The sequence below is a fragment of the Salvelinus fontinalis genome, chromosome 6 (assembly GCF_029448725.1).
Source record: "Salvelinus fontinalis isolate EN_2023a chromosome 6, ASM2944872v1, whole genome shotgun sequence".
Lineage (NCBI taxonomy): Eukaryota > Metazoa > Chordata > Actinopteri > Salmoniformes > Salmonidae > Salvelinus > Salvelinus fontinalis.
The window spans coordinates 7,515,756-7,538,502 of NC_074670.1; the positions used below are offsets into that span (position 1 = coordinate 7,515,756).

The 22,747-nt window shown below is 41.9% G+C and overlaps 2 protein-coding genes across 2 annotated transcripts; one reads left to right on the top strand and one right to left on the bottom strand.

Annotated features, from left to right (window-relative positions):
• Window positions 1–28: 28 nt before the first annotated feature.
• LOC129856654 (steroid 17-alpha-hydroxylase/17,20 lyase-like) lies at window positions 29–2,063 on the top strand. The gene is made up of 3 exons (XM_055924394.1): window positions 29–204; window positions 1,313–1,416; window positions 1,630–2,063. Exons 1-3 carry the CDS (start codon window positions 62–64, stop codon window positions 1,875–1,877), a joined length of 495 nt encoding a protein of 164 aa, XP_055780369.1. The 5' UTR covers window positions 29–61; the 3' UTR covers window positions 1,878–2,063.
• An 82-nt stretch (window positions 2,064–2,145) lies between these two features.
• On the bottom strand, window positions 2,146–22,569 carry LOC129856768 (choline transporter-like protein 4). Its single transcript, XM_055924486.1, has 22 exons — window positions 22,356–22,569; window positions 21,363–21,411; window positions 20,932–21,005; window positions 20,566–20,644; window positions 18,325–18,424; window positions 17,867–17,998; window positions 16,851–16,911; window positions 16,518–16,632; window positions 16,237–16,320; window positions 12,671–12,783; window positions 12,212–12,334; window positions 11,637–11,736; window positions 11,455–11,547; window positions 9,480–9,585; window positions 8,711–8,970; window positions 7,950–8,044; window positions 6,222–6,325; window positions 5,987–6,060; window positions 5,757–5,827; window positions 5,122–5,216; window positions 4,035–4,119; window positions 2,146–2,298 (listed from the first exon to the last, which is right to left on the bottom strand). Exons 1-22 carry the CDS (start codon window positions 22,567–22,569, stop codon window positions 2,186–2,188), a joined length of 2,340 nt encoding a protein of 779 aa, XP_055780461.1. The 3' UTR covers window positions 2,146–2,185.
• Window positions 22,570–22,747: the final 178 nt, after the last annotated feature.

Genomic DNA, 22,747 nt, shown 5'->3' on the forward strand with positions numbered 1-22,747 from the left:
TCTCTCTTACTCTCTCTCTCTCTTTCCTCCTCCCTAGGTGCAGTACAGAGTGTATGATGAGATGTGTTCGGTGCTGGACGGGCGCTACCCTCAGTACAGTGACAGACACAGGCTGCCAGTTCTGTGTGCTGTGATCAGTGAGGTGCTCAGACTCAGACCTGTGGCTCCGCTAGCCGTGCCTCACAGAGCCATCAGAGACAGCAGGTGAATGGGAGATATACCAGGGGAGGCTGGTGGGAGGAGCTATAGGAGGACGGGCTAAAATGGAATAAATGGAACAGAGTCAAACATGTGGTTTGCATTTATTTGATGTGTTTGACTCCGTTCCATCAAATCCATTCCAGCCATTACAATAAGCCTGTCCTCATATAACCCCTCCCACCAGTCTCCTCTGAGATATACTTACGGTAGTACCATATAGCATTACTGTATAACATTACTGTATATCTTTACTGTATATCTTTACTGTATATCATTACTGTATATCTTTACTGTATATCATTCATGTAAATCATTACTGTATAAGATTACTCTACAGAGCATCTCAATAAATGCACTGTGGGAAAGTACTGTACAGCTATGTGTAACTTTCACCATCATATGGGAGCTTGTGTTTTGATGCTGTTACTCTGCTTGGTACAGTACATTTGCCCTGCCAACTTCCCTTCTGTGCCGTTCTTCTACCTAAAAGTAATACCTCATCATACAGTACTAATGCATGTTTATACACTGAGTACACAAAACATTAAGAACACCTGCTCTTTCCACGACACAGACTGACCAGGAGAATCAGGTGAAAGCTATGATCCCTTAATGATGTCACTTGTTAAATCCACTTCAGTCAGTGTAGATGAAGGGGAGGAGACAGGTTAAAGAAGGATTTTTAAGTCTTGAGACAATTGGGACATGGATTGTGTATGTGGTGCCATTCAGAGGGTGAATGGGCAAGACAAAATACTCCAATGCCTTAAAATGGGGTAAGTTAGTAGTAGGTGCCAGACGCATCAGTTTGTGTCAAGAACTGGAACACTGCTGGGTTTTTCACGCTCAACAATTTCCTGTGTGTATCAAGAATCGTCCACCACTCAAAGGACATCCAGCCAACTTAACACAACTGTGGGAAACATTGGAGTCAACATGGGCCAGCATCCCTGTGTAACGCTTTCAACACCTTGTAGTCCATGTCCCAATGAATTGAGGCTGTTCTGAGGGAGGGGGGGGTACAACTTAATATTAGGAAGGTGTTCCTAATGTTTGCTATACTCAATGTATGTGCAATGTATAATTCTGTGTCTATTCCATATGTGTTCAGTATTGCAGGCTACTTCATCCCTAAAAACACTGTCATCATCCCCAATTTGTTTGGGGCGCATCATGACCCTGCAGTGTGGACGGATCCCTATGCCTTCAAACCAGGTGCTGGGCTATTGAGTGTACTGGTAATGTCCCAAATGGCATCCTATTCCCTATAGAGTGAACTACTATTGATCAGGGCCCATAAGGCTCAGGTTAAAAGTAGTGCACTATATAGGGAATGGGGTACCATTTGGGATGCAGCCTATCATTCCTTTCACTTGGCTCAGCAACATAGTTCAAGCAGCAGCTAACAGTAGACCCTCTCTCTTTCAGAGCGGTTCCTGGAGGGTGGGGGGGCCTCGACGCGTGCTCTCCTGCCTTTCGGCGGTGGCGCTCGGCTGTGTTTGGGGGAGGCCGTGGCCAAAATGGAATTGTTTCTGTTCACCGCCTACTTGTTGCGTGATTTCCAGTTCGTACCTGCTGAAAGCCAGACCTCTCTACCAGACCTGACAGGAGTAGCCAGTGTGGTACTCAAAGCCAAGGCCTACACAGTCATAGCACAGCCCAGACCTGGGCCTTGACCTCTCACAGAGTTTGTTCATGTACAGTGATCACATTACATTTCTATCAATCATTAGGCTCTAGAGGAAGTATTCCTGTAAGAGAAGGCATATATTGTGTAGTATTGTGCAGTAATGGTGAAGTAATTGGAATGTATAGAATAATATTTTCTATTTCTAATAAATACTTCCTCTTTTAACAAGGAAGGATGCTTTTCTTACTCCCTAAATAGACACACCATAGGTAGCCTGAATGAGAATGCTGAAAGGTTTATTAGAAGAGGGTTGGGCTAAAGGTTAGGGGTTAACTCAGGGGTTAAAGGTTACTACTACTCTGGCAGGGCTGTAACAAACGGTTTGGGTTTGCGGAGGATCCTCATCAGGTTCCTGGACATGTAATAAGGCTTCTGCATAGTTCCATCATTCCTCTCTAGATCTTCCACTGTATGAGGGAGAAAAACTGGAGTCACTCTACTACTCTACTACTCTACTATACCTTACTATAATGTACCTTACTATACTGTACCGTAATATACCTTACTATAATGTACCTTACTATACTGTACCGTAATATACCTTACTATAATGTACCTTACTATACCTTACTATACCTTACTATACTGTACCTTACTATACCTTACTATACTGTACCTTACTATATTATATACTGTAACTTACTATACTGTACCTTACTATGCTATACCTTACTATACCGTACTATACCTTACTATACCTTACTATACTGTACCTTACTATACTGTACCTTACTATACTGTACCTTACTATACTGTACCTTACTATACCTTACTATACTGTATTGTACCTTACTATACCTTACTATACTGTACCTTACTATACCTTACTATACTGTACCTTACTATATTATATACTGTACCTTACTATACTGTACCTTACTATGCTATACCTTACTATACCGTACTATACCTTACTATACCTTACTATACTGTACCTTACTATACTGTACCTTACTATACTGTACCTTACTATACCTTACTATACTGTATTGTACCTTACTATACCTTACTATACTGTACCTTACTATATTATACCTTACTATACCTTACTACATTATACTTTACTATACTGTACCTTACTATATTATACCTTACTATACCTTACTACATTATACTTTACTATACTGTACCTTACTATATTATACCTTACTATACCTTACTACATTATACTTTACTATACTGTACCTTACTATATTATACCTTACTATACCTTACTACATTATACTTTACTATACTGTACCTTACTATATTATACCTTACTATACTGTACCTTACTATATTATACCTTACTATACCTTACTACATTATACTTTACTATACTGTACCTTACTATATTATACCTTACTATACCTTACTACATTATACTTTACTATACTGTACCTTACTATATTATACCTTACTATACCTTACTACATTATACCTTACTATACTGTACCTTACTATACTGTACCTTACTATACTGTACCTTACTATACCTTACTATACTGTATTGTACCTTACTATACCTTACTATACTGTACCTTACTATATTATACCCTACTATACCTTACTATATTATACCCTACTATACCTTACTATATTATACCTTACTATACCTTACTATATTATACCCTACTATACCTTACTATATTATACCCTACTATACCTTACTATATTATACCTTACTATACCTTACTATATTATACCCTACTATACCTTACTATATTATACCTTACTATACCTTACTATATTATACCCTACTATACCTTACTATACTGTACCTTACTATATTATACCCTACTATACCTTACTATATTATACCTTACTATACCTTACTACATTATACTTTACTATACTGTACCTTACTATATTATACCCTACTATACCTTACTATATTATACCCTACTATACCTTACTACATTATACTTTACTATACTGTACCTTACTATATTATACCCTACTATACCTTACTATATTATACCCTACTATACCTTACTATATTATACCTTACTATATCTTACTATATTATACCTTACTATACCTTACTATATTATACCTTACTCTACCACAAGACCACCTTACCCTGTTAGAGGTATAGTGGTGTAGGTATTGGAGGGTTAGGTGTTGTTGTGGTGTTGGAGAGTTAGATGGTGTTGGTACTCACAGAAGCAGAGAAACAGGGTGTCAATACACATGCTGTAGACACTGAAGAAGCCCTGAGCGATGAGGTAGGCTCCCGCCATCACGGTCTGCAGAGCAACATTACGACAACATAGCTGCATGACTTTTAACAGTACCAATCAATACAGTGCTGAGGATACATACAGTACATGTAACTTGTAACTAAAATAGACGCCAGTTAGCAACATAGGCTACTGTGTTAATAGTCCCATATCTGCCTCCCGAGTGGCACAGTGGTCTAAGGCACTGCATCGCAGTGCTAGCTGTGCCACTACAGATTCTGGGTTTGAGTCCAGGATCTGTTGCCGCTGGCCGCGACTGGGAGACCCATGGGGCGGTGCACAATTGGCCCAGTGTCGTACGGACTAGGGGAGGGTTTGGCAGGGAGGGATGTCCTTGTTCCATCGTGCACTAGTGACTCGTGTGGCGTGCCGGGCGCAATGCATGCTGACACGGTTGCCAGGTGTACTGTGTTTCCTCCTACACATTAGTGTGGTTGGCTTCTGGGTTAAGTGGGCATTGTGTCGAGAAGCAGTGCGGCTTGGTTGGGTTGTGTTTCGAAGGAAGCATGGCTCTTGACCTTCGCCTCTCCTGAGTCCGCACGGGAGTTGCAGCGATGAGACTAACTACCAAATGGAAACCACAACATTGGGGAGAAAAAGGGCTAAAAAAATAAATAATCATCTCATATCAAAGGAGGTTTGACAAAGTTCAACAGTGAAAGAAATGAAAATCAGCCATTTTCATGATCTAATTTCTAAATCCATTTCAAACCTGCATACAACGTCTAATGCAGGGTTTCCCAAACCTGGTCCACGGGACCCCAATGAGTTCACGTTTTGGTTTTTGACCTAGCATTACACAGCTGATTCAAATGATCAACTAATCATCAGGCTTTTATCATTTGAATCAGCTGTGTAGTGTTCAGGTAAAAACCAAAACGTGCCCCCCTTGGGGTCCCGAGGACCGAGTTTGGGAAACACTGGTCTAACGTCTTCATCGAAGATAGAATGTGAATGAAGGACTGGGAGTGTTGAGTGTTTGGTAACAACACTGTTTCATGGACGTACCAGGATGGGAACCCAGTAATAGTTGAGCATCTCGGCCTGGAAGGTGTCGCCAGGCAGGCGGATTTGTCCAGAGAAGAAGAAGAAAGCCAACACACCTGATAAAACAGAGACAGATCAGCCATTAGATCATTATATTAGTCATACTTCCTTAGTGAAGGAAAACAAGATGCTGATAATAAACACAACCACTGAAGATAAAATGTCCAACACCATAGTTACAGTACTATGCTTTATACTATTTAATGTGTATGAAGATTCTTATAATATCAGAAGTCCAGTTGTTCACACACAATATTCATTTAGCCTGAAATCCAGCCTGTTTGTGTTTATTATTTAACCAGGCAAGTCAGTTAAGAACAAATTCTTATTTACAATGACAGCCTACTCCAACCAAACCCAGACAACACTGGGACAATTATGAGGTGCCCTACTGGATGTGAACCAGGTACTACTGTGACACCTCTTGCACTGAGATGCAGTGCCTTAGACCGCTGCACCACTCAGGAGTGATAGTAACAAGTTTGGCATGACAAGGACTGGCAAGTAGAGGAATGTTGGCAGAAACAGACTGGATTTCAGGCTGCTATTCATACTTAAAGGTCAAACAAATGTGAGTTCATGTAAACTTCTCTTACCAACTAATGCCACCACTAGTAGTTTGCCAAAGAATATGAGCATGTCTGTCACTCTGTCCAGTAGCACCACCCTGTGGACAACAAGAGGATGACACATTAAAGAATCTTGACAACCTGGAAGCATCTTACATAGAAACCAATATCAATGTCTTTGACTATATTGGAAGTAACGAAAAATAAAAATAAAAGAGAGAGCAGAAGATCGACGAACCAAATAAACCCAGTCTTACCGTCCGATGTGCCTCATCAACAGACAGTATGCATTTTTGGCTGACACACAGAAGCTCTCCCCGTAGATGGCGATCTATCAGTCATTCAGAATGATGCATTACTGACATTACTGACGAGTATGAACTGCATGTTCCTACACCAAGAATAAATGACCAGCTGAGCTAGAAGAGGTGCATGGATGCTAATGGCTGCTAAAAGGAATGCCAGACAGTGACAGACAGTCATGTGACTGACCATGATATAAGCGTTCCTGTTGAGGATCTTCAGGAAGTACTCCAGACACCAGAAGCAGCATCTGAGACAGTTTAACAGGAACCGACCACAGGCATTCTGAGAACCTGGAGACACATCACAACACGGGATTCCCTTCAGTCAATGACTGGGGAATCATACAGTCACATCAACAGGATGTTCCCTTTAGTCAATGACTGGAGAATCATACAGTCACATCAACAGGATGTTCCCTTTAGTCAATGACTGGGGAATCATACAGTGACATCAACAGGATGTTCCCTTTAGTCAATGACTGGGGAATCATACAGTGACATCAACAGGATGTTCCCTTTAGTCAATGACTGGGGAATCATACAGTCACATCAACAGGATGTTCCCTTTAGTCAATGACTGGGGAATCATACAGTGACATCAACAGGATGTTCCCTTTAGTCAATGACTGGAGAATCATACAGTCACATCAACAGGATGTTCCCTTTAGTCAATGACTGGAGAATCATACAGTCACATCAACAGGATGTTCCCTTTAGTCAATGACTGGAGAATCATACAGTCACATCAACAGGATGTTCCCTTTAGTCAATGACTGGAGAATCATACAGTGACATCAACAGGATGTTCCCTTTAGTCAATGACTGGGGAATCATACAGTCACATCAACAGGATGTTCCCTTTAGTCAATGACTGGGGAATCATACAGTCACATCAACAGGATGTTCCCTTTAGTCAATGACTGGAGAATCATACAGTCACATCAACAGGATGTTCCCTTTAGTCAATGACTGGAGAATCATACAGTGACATCAACAGGATGTTCCCTTTAGTCAATGACTGGAGAATCATACAGTCACATCAACAGGATGTTCCCTTTAGTCAATGACTGGAGAATCATACAGTCACATCAACAGGATGTTCCCTTTAGTCAATGACTGGGGAATCATACAGTCACATCAACAGGATGTTCCCTTTAGTCAATGACTGGAGAATCATACAGTCACATCAACAGGATGTTCCCTTTAGTCAATGACTGGGGAATCATACAGTCACATCAACAGGATGTTCCCTTTAGTCAATGACTGGAGAATCATACAGTCACATCAACAGGATGTTCCCTTTAGTCAATGACTGGGGAATCATACAGTCACATCAACAGGATGTTCCCTTTAGTCAATGACTGGGGAATCATACAGTGACATCAACAGGATGTTCCCTTTAGTCAATGACTGGGGAATCATACAGTGACATCAACAGGATGTTCCCTTTAGTCAATGACTGGAGAATCATACAGTCACATCAACAGGATGTTCCCTTTAGTCAATGACTGGGGAATCATACAGTCACATCAACAGGATGTTCCCTTTAGTCAATGACTGGAGAATCATACAGTCACATCAACAGGATGTTCCCTTTAGTCAATGACTGGGGAATCATACAGTCACATCAACAGGATGTTCCCTTTAGTCAATGACTCATAAAATCACATCTATCTGTGCATACTAGTAGATGACAATGAAGCAGTGTGTGTGGTGTGTGTGTGTGTGTGTGTGTGTGTGTGTGTGTGTGTGTGTGTGTGTGTGTGTGTGTGTGTGTGTGTGTGTGTGTGTGTGTGTGTGTGTGTGTGTGTGTGTGTGTGTGTGTGTGTGTGTGTGTGTGTGTGTGTGTGTGTGTGTGTGTGTGTGTGTGTGTGTGTGTGTGTGTGTGTGTGTGTGTGTGTGTGTGTGGCCTTACCCCTGGTCTTACGGTTCAGGTACTCCAGCACCAACCTGACTAGCTGGAAGCAGGTGAGGAGGAGGGCTCCAAATGCCAGAGAGCCCACGTGGTACCTTCCAGGAATGAAAGAAATAAACACATTTCATAATGAACTCCACATGAACACACAAGCAGAACCCAACGTCTGCTACTGAAATACACCACATTAGACGCACAGTCTAAAAAGATATGACATTACATATCTCTTCAAACTGATCCATCATTATGCTTAGCTTATCTACTACAACTAGTGCCCTCATATTCAAGATAGGTAAGCTTTGTGGTATTTTATTAGGATCCCCAGTAGCTGTTGCAAAAGCAGCAGCTACTCTTCCTGGGATCCAAATAAAACAAGAAATATAATACAGAATGACATAATACAGAACATCAACAGACAAGAACAGCTCAAAGGCAGAACTACAGACATTTTTTAAATGGCACATGTAGCCTACATATCAGTAGAAACTCACAAACTATCTCGGTCAAATAGGGGAGAGGCGTTGTACTGTCAGGTGTTGCTTTATCTGTTTTTATTTAGCAATATGAGATGGAAGGAAGTTCCCTGCAATAAGGGCTCTATATAATACTGTATGCTTTCTTGAATTTGTTTTGGATTTGGGGACTGTGAAAAGACCCCTGGTAGCATGTCCGGTGGGATAAGTGTGTGTGTCAGAGCTGTGTGGCTTAAGGCACAATCCTATGTCCCCACCCACAGAAACCCTTAGTCCCTCATGTCTTACTGTAGAGTGCGTATGAAGCACTGGGACAGTGCGAAGGGTGAGATTTCTGCAGGCTTGCTGAAGGCCCAGTAGTATGAAGCGAAGGTCCCAGCCAGGGTACATTGGCCCAGGGCGATGACAAAGTTCACACACCACAGGAAGGCAAAGACGTTGAAGACTTGCAGGTAAACCAGGTTCTGCTGGAACAGGCCTGTGTCATCGTACTTGAAGAAGATGCAGCGCACCGACGGGCAGTATGGGTAGGCCGAGGAGTTGAACGTCTGGGTAGGGAGAGGACAGGACAGGAGAGGAGAGGACAGGACAGGACAGGAGAGGAGAGGACAGGAGAGGAGAGGAGAGGAGAGGAGAGGAGAGGAGAGGAGAGGACAGGAGAGGACAGGAGAGGACAGGACAGGAGAGGAGAGGACAGGACAGGAGAGGAGAGGAGAGGACAGGAGAGGAGAGGAGAGGATAGGAGAGGAGAGGAGAGGAGAGGACAGGACAGGAGAGCAGAGGAGAGGAGAGGAGAGGACAGGACAGGAGAGGAGGGGAGAGGAGAGGAGAGGAGAGGAGTGGAGAGGAGAGGAGAGGAGAGGAGAGGAGAGGAGAGGAGAGGGGAGAGGAGAGGAGAGGAGAGGAGAGGAGAGGACAGGAGAGGAGGGAAGAAATATCAGACAAGTGGGAGGCAGTGTTTCCCCTAGTTTACGTAATTTCAAGGTGGGTTGCAAACATGGGGTTCTGACATCAGAATAATTTGTCAATTGAAACCAATAGAAGCCAAGCCATCTACCTGTGGCTTGCAGGTCTCAGAGCCGTTGATGAGACTACACTTATCTACAGAGGGGTCGCTAAGAGACACCACTCTGTAGAGAGGGGCCCCTGATGTGACCAAGTATCTGTGGGGAGCCTCGAGTCAAGGACCCAACCAAACTAAAGGCAAAAACCAGGGGTTGGAAACAAAATGATTTTCCAATCGTTTTGTTCTGAACAGAACCATAATTTTTTGGTTTCCTTTCCACTGTTCAAAACCAGGAAACAAAAGTTAAGGAATCGGTTCGAACAAAAAAAAACTAATTCTTTATATCGTTCCTTTCTGTTCCTTTTTAAACCTCAAATGTTTTTTTACATTTAGCTCGACTTCACCAATCAGTGTGGATAGGGCAGCTTGCTATGGAGCGGGCAAGCTATTTACATGACTTCACCAATCAGTGTGGATAGAGCAGCTTGCTATGGAGCGGGCAAGCTATTTACATGACTTTACCAATCAGTGTGGCTAGAGCAGCTTGCTATGGAGCGGCCAAGCTATTTACATGACTTCACCAATCAGTGTGGATAGAGCAGCTTGCTATGGAGCGGGCAAGCTATTTACATGACTTCACCAATCAGTGTGGATAGAGCAGCTTGCTATGGAGCAGGCAAGCTATTTACATGACTTCACCAATCAGTGTGGCTAGAGCAGCTTGCTATGGAGCGGCCAAGCTATTTACATGACTTTACCAATCAGTGTGGCTAGAGCAGCTTGCTATGGAGCGGGCAAGCTATTTACATGACTTCACCAATCAGTGTGGATAGAGCAGCTTGCTATGGAGCGGGCAAGCTATTTACATGACTTCACCAATCAGTGTGGATAGAGCAGCTTGCTATGGAGCGGGCAAGCTATTTACATGACTTCACCAATCAGTGTGGCTAGAGCAGCTTGCTATGGAGGGGCAAGCTATTTACATGACTTCACCAATCAGTGTGGATAGAGCAGCTTGCTATGGAGGGGCAAGCTATTTACATGCATTGGACAGACAAGTGTAGGGCGCGAGATGTGACTGAAATTTTGCGGGTGGGGGGAGAGCGAGAGAGGGTGGAGGACGAGGCTAGGCTTGAAGCACTGGGCATCTTGCTGTTATGACATGCATTATCTGAATTAGGCCCACAGAATTATACCTACGGAGGAACGGCTTCTATGAAGGAACTTTGAATGTCTTTGAACTTGAGAGTTGGCTTAACGATGGACCACAAGCTTGTGTGTGCAGAGCAGCACCAGAATTAAAAGGAATCCAATGTGAAATGTGTTAACAAAAGTATCTGAAAATAATAATCCATTATTCTGTACTAAAAAGTCTCTCTCCAATTTCTGAATCATGCTTGTAACGTCAGAAGGCTACAATAGACTATACTTCAAAGGGGGGGGGGGGGGGGCCACAGTATACTATACTTCAAAGGGGGAGGGCTACAGCAGACTATACTTCAAAGGGGGAGGGGCTACAGTATACTATACTTCAAAAAGGGAGGGGCTACGGTATACTATGCTTCAAAGGGGGAGGGGCTACTGTATACTATACTTCAAAGTGGGAGGGGCTACAGTAGACTATACTTCGGGGGGAAGCGGGAGGGGGAGGTAGCCTACACACACACACTGGTAAAGATTTTCAGTTGGCAGGCAGACACTGGAATACGTTTCTGAATGACAGAAATAGGCGCTTTGTTGCGTTTTTTTGTGAGACTGGAACCTAAAAGAACTGGAACCTAAAAGAACGTTATTAACCGGTTCCCATACTTTTAAAATAACGGTTCTGTTCCAGAACAGTATAGATCACTTTCGTTCCCGATTCTCTCTCTGTTCCTCTAAAAATGTTGTTCTTTTCTCGTTTTCTGTTCTGTTCCAACCCCTGGCTAAAACACACATGACAAAATAAGCAGTAAAAATAACCATTAGCTTCTGCATTATAAAGCATTGGAAATGGAAACCCCATGTATGATGGGCCAAAGGATACAGGGAGGTCATTCCCCAGTAGGCCACACACACCACCAGCAGAACGAAGGTAAACAGAGGGTAGAGCAGGGTGGACATCAGGTAACCCACCACCCTGCAGACAGAACACACACATTACACCTCATTTCATACAGGATAAAACACTAATAGATACAATAAATCAAATCTGAGGCAATGTCCGACCTGCTGGACTCCTCCATGAGAGCAACAGCAACAGAGAGTCTCCTCCTGAGACAACTAAGCACCAGAATCAAAATGGACTCCCACACGCACAGGATGATCACTGAGGAAAGAAAGAAATAGTGTTTTTTATTGAGCTGGCCAGGTTTCCCTTGTAAAAGAGGTCTTCTGACCTCAATGGGACATCCTGGATAAAAAATGTTAAATTAAATAAATAGAAACATATGCCAATCTTTGACTACCAAGCACCAAAACAATATAGGCCCAATATACAACCCATAGACGTTAGATAATGACCAAACTCACAGGAAGCAAGCCAGGTCTCTTTGACTACCGAGCACCAAAACAATAGAGGACACAGGAGGCTGGTGGCACCATAATTTGGGAGGATGGGCTTGTGGTAATGGATGGAGCGGAATGAGTGGAATGGTATCAAATACATCAAACACATGGTTTCCAAGTGCTTGATGCCATTCCATTCACTTCGTTCCAGATACTATTAAGAGCTGTCCTCCCATCAGCCTCCACTGATATAGGCCCAACATAACCCATAGACAGTACATAATGATCAAACTCACAGAAAGCAAGCCAGGTCTCTTTGACTTGAAGGTAGACTGAGATATTTGTATTGAAGCTTAGATCGCCGAACTTCAGTTTAGAAGTGCTGAAATGGTAGTATTCTGTGTAGCAGTGCCATATTCCTGGGGAGGAGAAGAACCCATTATGCAAATTCTGTCATCATTCTAGATTTAACAGAAAACCAAATAAGGCTAGTATGTGAGTATAAAATAGTGATTGCTAGATACAAAAGATTGGAAAGTCAAAATAGTAAGCAAAGCATTTTGGCCCTTCTCTTTCTTGTCTGCAAGCACAGACACACGACACACACACACACGACAGACAGACAGACAGACAGACAGACAGACAGACAGGCAGGCAGACAGGCAGGCAGACAGACAGACACCACCACCACTTTATCCCTACATATGATCCACATAATCTAGTCCAGGCTGCAGGGCTGTATGAGCCAGACTTACCGTAGCCTCCCACCACCAGAAGTCCCACCATGAGAATCCAGACCAGGACAATGGCCAGGTACCTCAGCAGCAACATGAACACCACACTGACTAGCAGAGCCAGCGTCAGACCACTGCAAACACAGCACGCAGCAAACTGTTGGAGAGCAGCTGAGGCATGGTATAGGCATGCTAAACACTCTGACTGACTGGCATTAGTGTTGGTTGACAAGCAACTGTCCAGAGCAACCACCAGACCACTGCAAACAACTAGACATCCAATGTCTATACTGACATACCACTTCTAATACATGGTCAACACATTGCTAAGTGGGTGGATAGTGTGGATATTGGAACAGAGACAGCTCAGGCAGTGTAAAACACCAGTGGACTAGTTGGTGCTGGTAGACTGACAAGATTTAGTGTTGGTTGGTTTACTAGCGTTAGTACCGGTTGGCTGTTGCCGGTTGGCGCGGCCGGTAGCCTAGCGGTTAAGAGCCGACTAGGGGAAAATCTGCCGCTGTTCCCTGGAGCAAGACACTTAACCCTAATTGCTCCTCTAAGTCACTCTGGATAAGTGTCTGCTAAATGATTCAAATGTAAAAATGTTGACAAGCATTTGCATTGGTTAGTTAAAAAGCAATTGCCAGGCTTATAGGTTGGCTGTGAACAAGACTACAAAGCATTGGCTCAGAGCCTCTTCTCAGATCTCCAGACACTATAATACAAGATACTATGGTAGATCAGTAAGGATATAGACACTATAGTGGATCAGTAAGGATATAGACACTATGGTGGATCAGTAAGGATATAGACACTATGGTGGATCAGTAAGGATATAGACACTATAGTGGATCAGTAAGGATATAGACACTATAGTGGATCAGTAAGGATATAGACACTATAGTGGATCAGTAAGGATATAGACACTATGGTGGATCAGTAAGGATATGGACACTATGGTGGATCAGTAAGGATATAGACACTATGGTGGATCAGTAAGGATATAGACACTATGGTGGATCAGTAAGGATATAGACACTATGGTGGATCAGTAAGGATATAGACACTATAGTGGATCAGTAAGGATATAGACACTATAGTGGATCAGTAAGGATATAGACACTATGGTGGATCAGTAAGGATATAGACACTATGGTGGATCAGTGAGGATATAGACACTATGGTGGATCAGTAAGGATATAAACACTATGGTGGATCAGTACGGATATAGACACTATGGTGGATCAGTAAGGATATAGACACTATGGTGGATCAGTAAGGATATACACACTATGGTGGATCAGTAAGGATATAGACACTATGGTGGATCAGTAAGGATTTAGACACTATGGTGGATCAGTAAGGGTATAGACACTATAGTGGATCAGTAAGGATATAGACACTATGGTGGATCAGTAAGGATATAGACACTATGGTGGATCAGTAAGGATATAGACACGATGGTGGATCAGTAAGGATATACACACTATGGTGGATCAGTAAGGATATAGACACTATGGTGGATCAGTAAGGATATAGACACTATAGTGGATCAGTAAGGATATAGACACTATGGTGGATCAGTAAGGATATAGACACTATGGTGGATCAGTAAGGATATAGACACTATGGTGGATCAGTAAGGATATAGACACGATGGTGGATCAGTAAGGATATAGACACTATGGTGGATCAGTAAGGATATAGACACTATGGTGGATCAGTAAGGATATAGACACTATGGTGGATCAGTAAGGATATAGACACTATGGTGGATCAGTAAGGATATAGACACGATGGTGGATCAGTAAGGATATAGACACTATGGTGGATCAGTAAGGATATTGTGTATTTGTATTTATTATGGATCCACATTAGTTCCTGCCAAGGCAGCAGCTACTCTTCCTGGGTTCCAGCAAAAATTAAGGCAGTAATATACATTATAATAACATTTTGAAACATTCAAATACATTTTAGAATACATTTCACAATACATTAATTGTGTACCCTCAGACCACTACAGTACAACACAATCCAGGTGTACATGTGTGTATAGTGTGTATGTTATGTATAGCGTGTATGTTATGTGTGTTTGTATGTGTGTGTTTGTACCTGTGTGTGTGATTCTTCACTGTCCTCGCTGTTACATAAGGTGTATTTTTATCAGTTTTTTAAAATCAGATTTTACTGCTTGCGTGAGTTCCTTGATGTGGAATAGAGTTCCATATAACCATGGCTCTATGTAGTACCATGGCTCTATGTAGTACTATGGCTCTATGTAGTACCATGGCTCTATGTAGTACCATGGCTCTATGTAGTACTATGGCTCTATGTAGTACTATGGCTCTATGTAGTACCATGGCTCTATGTAGTACCATGGCTCTATGTAGTACTATGGCTCTATGTAGTACCATGGCTCTATGTAGTACTATGGCTCTATGTAGTACTATGGCTCTATGTAGTACCATGGCTCTATGTAGTACCATGGCTCTATGTAGTACCATGGCTCTATGTAGTACCATGGCTCTATGTAGTACCATGGCTCTCTGTAGTACCATGGCTCTCTGTAGTACCATGGCTCTCTGTAGTACCATGGCTCTATGTAGTACTATGGCTCTATGTAGTACCATGGCTCTATATAGTACCATGGCTCTATGTAGTACCATGGCTCTATGTAGTACCATGGCTCTATGTAGTACCATGGCTCTATGTAGTACCATGGCTATATGTAGTACCATGGCTCTATGTAGTACCATGGCTCTATGTAGTACTATGGCTCTATGTAGTACTATGGCTCTATGTAGTACCATGGCTCTATGTAGTACCATGGCTCTATGTAGTACCATGGCTCTATGTAGTACCATGGCTCTCTGTAGTACCATGGCTCTCTGTAGTACCATGGCTCTCTGTAGTACTATGGCTCTATGTAGTACCATGGCTCTATGTAGTACTATGGCTCTATGTAGTACCATGGCTCTATATAGTACCATGGCTCTATGTAGTACCATGGCTCTCTGTAGTACCATGGCTCTCTGTAGTACCATGGCTCTCTGTAGTACCATGGCTCTCTGTAGTACCATGGCTCTCTGTAGTACCATGGCTCTATGTAGTACTATGGCTCTATGTAGTACCATGGCTCTATATAGTACCATGGCTCTATGTAGTACCATGGCTCTCTGTAGTACCATGGCTCTATGTAGTACCATGGCTCTATGTAGTACCATGGCTATATGTAGTACCATGGCTCTATGTAGTACCATGGCTCTATGTAGTACCATGGCTCTATGTAGTACCATGGCTCTATGTAGTACCATGGCTCTCTGTAGTACTATGGCTCTATGTAGTTCCATGGCTCTATGTAGTACCATGGCTCTATGTAGTACCATGGCTCTATGTACTACCATGGCTCTATGTACTACCGTGGCTCTATGTAGTACCATGGCTCTATGTAGTACCATGGCTCTATGTAGTACCATGGCTCTATGTAGTACCATGGCTCTATGTAGTACCATGGCTCTATGTAGTACCATGGCTCTATGTAGTACTATGCGCCCACTGTGAGATAGTTGGAAGCTCAGACTTACAGTAAGATCCAGTACCAGGAGGAGGCAAAGTCCTCAAAGATCCTTACTCCTATGGCCTTTCTGTTGAAGCCTGATATCAGTGAACTGGAATAACGGAAAGATATAGTAGGTTAAGGGACAGTGATGATCTGTTTAGATACACATCGGCTGTGTCCCAAATGGCACCCTATTCCCTATGGGCCCTGGTCAAAAATAGTGCACTACAAAAGGGAAAGAGTGCCATTTGGGACACAGCGTATAGTATCCACAGGAGAATATTAGTTCAATGGATGAATGATAACCCCATGGCGCTTCTGATGCTGTTGACTGTCTCGTTGACGGAGGCCATTCCGGGCAGAGTGAAGTTGGAAGGAGCACTTTTGAGAGCATGTAGACTGGGCAAACACCTCCCCAGAGCTGTAGTGATTCAAACGGCAACATACGGACGGGTAGAGTGAGGGAAAGGTTCAGAGTGGATTCACCTCAGTCTCATGCTGTTTCAATTCATCCTCTGTACCATGATTATGTACACATCCTTTACATTTGATTTAACCTTTATTTAACTATTATTTAATATAGACATTAACAGTCCTGTCAGTAGATGTGAGTATGGATGCCATGTTAAACTACTTCACCTGATTTACTTGGAACAAGGAAGGATGGACAAAGTTCTGCATCAAGGATCTCTTGGACAGTCTGAAAGAGAGAGTACAGGACCAAACATGACTAGAAGGATGGACAGAGTTCTGCATCAAGGATCTCTTGGACAGTCTGAAAGAGAGAGGACAGGACCAAACATGACTAGAAGGATGGACAGAGTTCTGCATCAAGGATCTCTTGGACAGTCTGAAAGAGAGAGTACAGGACCAAACATGACTAGAAGGATGGACAGAGTTCTGCATCAATGATCTCTTGGACAGTCTGAAAGAGAGAGTACAGGACCAAACATGACTAGAAGGATGGACAGAGTTCTGCATCAAGGATCTCTTGGACAGTCTGAAAGAGAGAGTACAGGACCAAACATGACTAGAAGGATGGACAGAGTTCTGCATCAAGGATCTCTTGGACAGTCTGAAAGAGAGAGGACAGGACCAAACATGACTAGAAGGATGGGCAGAGTTCTGCATCAAGGATCTCTTGGACAGTCTGAAAGAGAGAGGACAGGACCAAACATGACTAGAAGGATGGACAGAGTTCTGCATCAAGGATCTCTTGGACAGTCTGAAAGAGAGAGGACAGGACCAAACATGACTAGAAGGATGGACAGAGTTCTGCATCAAGGATCTCTTGGACAGTCTGAAAGAGAGAGTACAGGACCAAACATGACTAGAAGGATGGACAAAGTTCTGCATCAAGGATCTCTTGGACAGTCTGAAAGAGAGAGTACAGGACCAAACATGACTAGAAGGATGGCCAATATACAGAAGCACTGTATAACAGACACACTCATGTAGAAACTACATCTGTTTCTAATCAATGTCTCAAATTAAAATGTTTTCCAATCACCCAAACCCTTTAACTCAGAATGAAACACAGACATAAGCTACACTGTAATGTAGCTATGCTTGACAGAATGCTTGGGACTAATGGTCCCACGCACCCAGTTCCAGTCTCTATAAGCACATTGATAACAGTGTAAAATGCCCGGTACCCAGGTGGTGGTAGTCAGGTTGAGGCTGTGGTCACAGTACTGCTGATGGAAGAAGTCTTTGGGATTGGCGTCGGGGTCATAGGCAGCAGCAGACAGCATCCAGAAGTGAGACGGACACTTAGGAACACACACCTGCAGAGGAAGGGACAGAGAGATGGGAGGGACCAGACATTAGTGTACGGCAAACCTTGATTGCCCGCAGTCTCACATTTGACGTATCACAGGTAACGAAAGTGTGAGTGAAACCATCAAGAGAGAGAGGGAGTCAAATCTCAAATGAAACCCTATTCCTCATATGATGTGGCCCCATACTGTTGACTATTACATTAGGTGGTGTGTGTCCTAAGCTATATGTTGTACCCTATGCATTATGTCCTATCTGTTATGTCCTACGTGACTCTGGTCAAACGGACGGGGACAGGTAGGATGTGATCGTACAGATACAGTTTGAGTCTGACCTGTGTGGTGGGACACTGTACGCCTCCGAGCGCTGCTGCCATCACCTTGGTGGTCGTGGCACACTTCAGTATGTCCACATAGATCATCCTGGGCTGGTCTCTGACAAGACAGAGTTAAAAACAAAGACTGACTTGTATCAACATGATCTCTTTCAGACAATGAGTTAGCATACTGCACATCCAGGCCACTGTTCCAGCATCCTGACAGGCACCCTATACCCCTTTAGAGTGACCCACTTTATAGTTCTGTTTCGGATTCTGTTTAGGACTCATCCATATTTTCTGATGCATGGCCTGTAGCTAGGTACACATACAGTAACATAGAACCTATAACTAGGTAGACATATCATAGGACCTATAACTAGGTAGACATACAGTAACATAGAACCTATAACTAGGTAGACATACAGTAACATAGAACCTATAACTAGGTAGACATAACATAGGACCTATAACTAGGTAGACATAACATAGGACCTATAACTAGGTACACATACAGTAACATAGAACCTATAACTAGGTAGACATGCAGTAACATAGGACCTATAACTAGGTAGATATACAGTAACATAGAACCTATAACTAGGTAGATATAACATAGAACCTATAACTAGGTAGACATAACATAGGACCTATAACTAGGTAGACATATCATAGAACCTATAACTAGGTAGACATATCATAGGACCTATAACTAGGTAGACATATCGTAGGACCGAAAACTAGGTAGACATAACATAGTACCTATAACTAGGTAGACATAACATAGGACCTATAACTAGGTAGACATATCATAGGACCTATAACTAGGTAGATATAACATAGGACCTATAACTAGGTAGACATAACATAGGACCTATAACTAGGTAGACATAACATAGGACCTATAACTAGGTAGACATAACATAGGACCTATAACTAGGTAGACATACAGTAACATAGAACCTATAACTAGGTAGACATACAGTAACATAGAACCTATAACTAGGTAGACATATCATAGGACCTATAACTAGGTAGACATACAGTAACATAGGACCTATAACTAGGTAGACATACAGTAACATAGAACCTATAACTAGGTAGACATACAGTAACATAGAACCTATAACTAGGTAGACATACAGTAACATAGAACCTATAACTAGGTAGATATATCATAGGACCTATAACTAGGTAGACATACAGTAACATAGGACCTATAACTAGGTAGACATACAGTAACATAGAACCTATAACTAGGTAGACATACAGTAACATAGAACCTATAACTAGGTAGACATACAGTAACATAGAACCTATAACTAGGTAGATATATCATAGGACCTATAACTAGGCAGACATAAAATAGGACCTATAGCTAGGTAGATATAACATAGAACCTATAACTAGGTAGACATATCATAGGACATATAACTAGGTAGACATAACATAGAACCTATAACTAGGTAGACATAACATAGGACCTATAACTAGGTAGACATAACATAGAACCTATAACTAGGTAGACATAACATAGGACCTATAACTAGGTAGATATATCATAGGACCTATAACTAGGTAGACATACAGTAACATAGAACCTATAACTAGGTAGACATATCATAGGACCTATAACTAGGTAGACATACAGTAACATAGAACCTATAACTAGGTAGACATATCATAGGACCTATAACTAGGTAGACATATCATAGGACCTATAACTAGGTAGACATACAGTAACATAGAACCTATAACTAGGTAGACATATCATAGGACCTATAACTAGGTAGACATATCATAGGACCTATAACTAGGTAGACATACAGTAACATAGAACCTATAACTAGGTAGACATACAGTAACATAGAACCTATAACTAGGTAGACATACAGTAACATAGAACCTATAACTAGGTAGACATAACATAGAACCTACAACTAGGTAGACATATCATAGGACCTATAACTAGGTAGACATACAGTAACATAGAACCTATAACTAGGTAGACATATCATAGGACCTATAACTAGGTAGACATACAGTAACATAGAACCTATAACTAGGTAGACATATCATAGGACCTATAACTAGGTAGACATATCATAGGACCTATAACTAGGTAGACATATCATAGGACCTATAACTAGGTAGACATATCATAGGACCTATAACTAGGTAGACATATCATAGGACCTATAACTAGGTAGACATATCATAGGACCTATAACTAGGTAGACATAACATACGGCTACTCACCTATTCATCCCCACTCCACAGAACATTCCGGTGGAGTTCCTGGGGAAGAGAACATGGCGAGGGTCTCCAAACAACCAGGCTGATGGAGGGAGAGAGAAAGAACCCGAGGAAATTATATCACACACTTCCATGACAGCGGTTACATTTTGAGTTCCTGTGAAGTTTCACAGTGGTTCGGTCGATGTAGCGAGGCCTACTGTGCTGTACACTAGAAAGAAGGCCAAAGAGTATACAGGGGAATCGTCTCTCTCATTGTCATGTTGACATTGACAATCAGATACTGACTTTTTAGATGAGCAAGGGATAAAACAGATATCATATGATGACAGTCATGCCATCTTCAAACGATGATGAAGACTTCCCTACCCAGAACTCCCATGACCATGTAACCAGCTATGACAGCCAAGAACAGTATGCAGCAGATCAGATCTGTGCAGCTCCTGAAATGACACAAAGAAATGAAATCAGCTGATTCAGATGCTTGAACAAGGTGGACTTAATCCCCATGACAGCAAGCTAGCATGTCCGCATTCAAAAGAGTTGTACACAAATCTAAGATGTGATTTTGTATGTGTGCTTCTGCATGTGCTGTGATTTTAGCAGTGCTTTTTTAAATCTATGCTAATAAAAAATAGAAACGGTATGTATATGTCCCAAATTTCAAGATATACAGACCCTGGATAAAGGTACTGCTCTAGTGTAGGGAATAGGTTGCTCTTTGGGACGCAAACCGTAAATAGGCCAAATGGAAATCGAGATTGAATGAAGGCAAACAACCAATGATGGCCGGCACAAACCTCTTTCGTACTGGTCCACTGAAGAATGGATCATAGGGAGCGGCATAGCCTAAAATAAAAGAGGACAAATTAAGCAGACAGGGTTCTTTCAGACAGAACATTGGTCAAAGGACTTTTACTTTTGCACCAGTTTATCACTGTTGATGTCTGATGTAACTGCAAAAACGAGAAGGCCAACAACATTGGCATTGGTTTGACAAAATAATTTCAAATATTGACAGGGGTGTAAAGTACTTAAGTAAAAATACTTGAAAGTACTTCTTAAGTAGTTTTTTGGGGTATCTGCACTTTATGTTACTATTTATATTTTTTGAAAACTTTTACTTTTACTTCACTACATTCCAAAATAAAATAATGTACTTTTTACACCATATATTTTCCCTGACACCCAAAAGTACTCGTTGCATTTTGAATGCTTAGTAGCACAGAAAATGGTCCAATTCAAGCACTTATCAAGAGAACATCCTTGGTCATCCCTACTGCCTCTGATCTGGTGGACTCACTAAACAGAGAACATCCCTGGTCATCCCTACTGCCTCTGATCTGGGGGACTCACTAAACAAAGGAGATCCCTGGTCATCCCTACTGCCTCTGATCTGGGGGACTCACTAAACACAAATGCTTTGTTTGTAAATTATGTCTAAGTGTTGGTGTGTGCCCCTGGCTGTCCGTAAATTTAAAAAACAAGAAAATTATGCCATCTGGTTTGCTTAATACAAGGAATTTTAAATGGTTTATACTTTTACTTTTGATACTTAAGTATATGTTAGCAATTACATTTACTTTTGATACTTAAGTATATTTTAGCAATTACATTTACTTTTGATACTTAAGTATATTTAAATAGTAATTTCCTGTGTGACTTTCTTTTACTTGAGTCATTTTCTATTATGGTATTTTACTCAAGTATGACAGTTGGGTACTTTTTCCAACACTGAATATTGATTAGTGACTGCATATATTGAACTTGTTGAGATGGTTGGAATAACTCACCCTTCTCTTCCGCCCTTTTACTAGTTCCTTTCATTTTCATGACCTTGCGCCGAAGAAACTGAGCGTTTGACTCGAAATGGTCGCGCACGGGTCGACGTTCAAGGCCCAGTTTAGCTTTGTTCAATCCGAACATCTGGACGTCTTTCCCGCGTTGATAAACGGTGACGTCATATAGGTACCTGTACAACCGTAGCCAACAGCGCGACCCTGTCATTATGACATACATTTGGGAATGTTGCTGTATGATCGGTAGGGAAACAGTTGATCTCGTGGCCCCATTCAAAACATGTAGCCTCTTCCTGCTATGCTGATTTAATTCAATAAATCAATCAATGAGCAGGCTGAAAAAATGTAATAAATCTAATAAATGTAAGAAGGGAGAATAGTAGGAT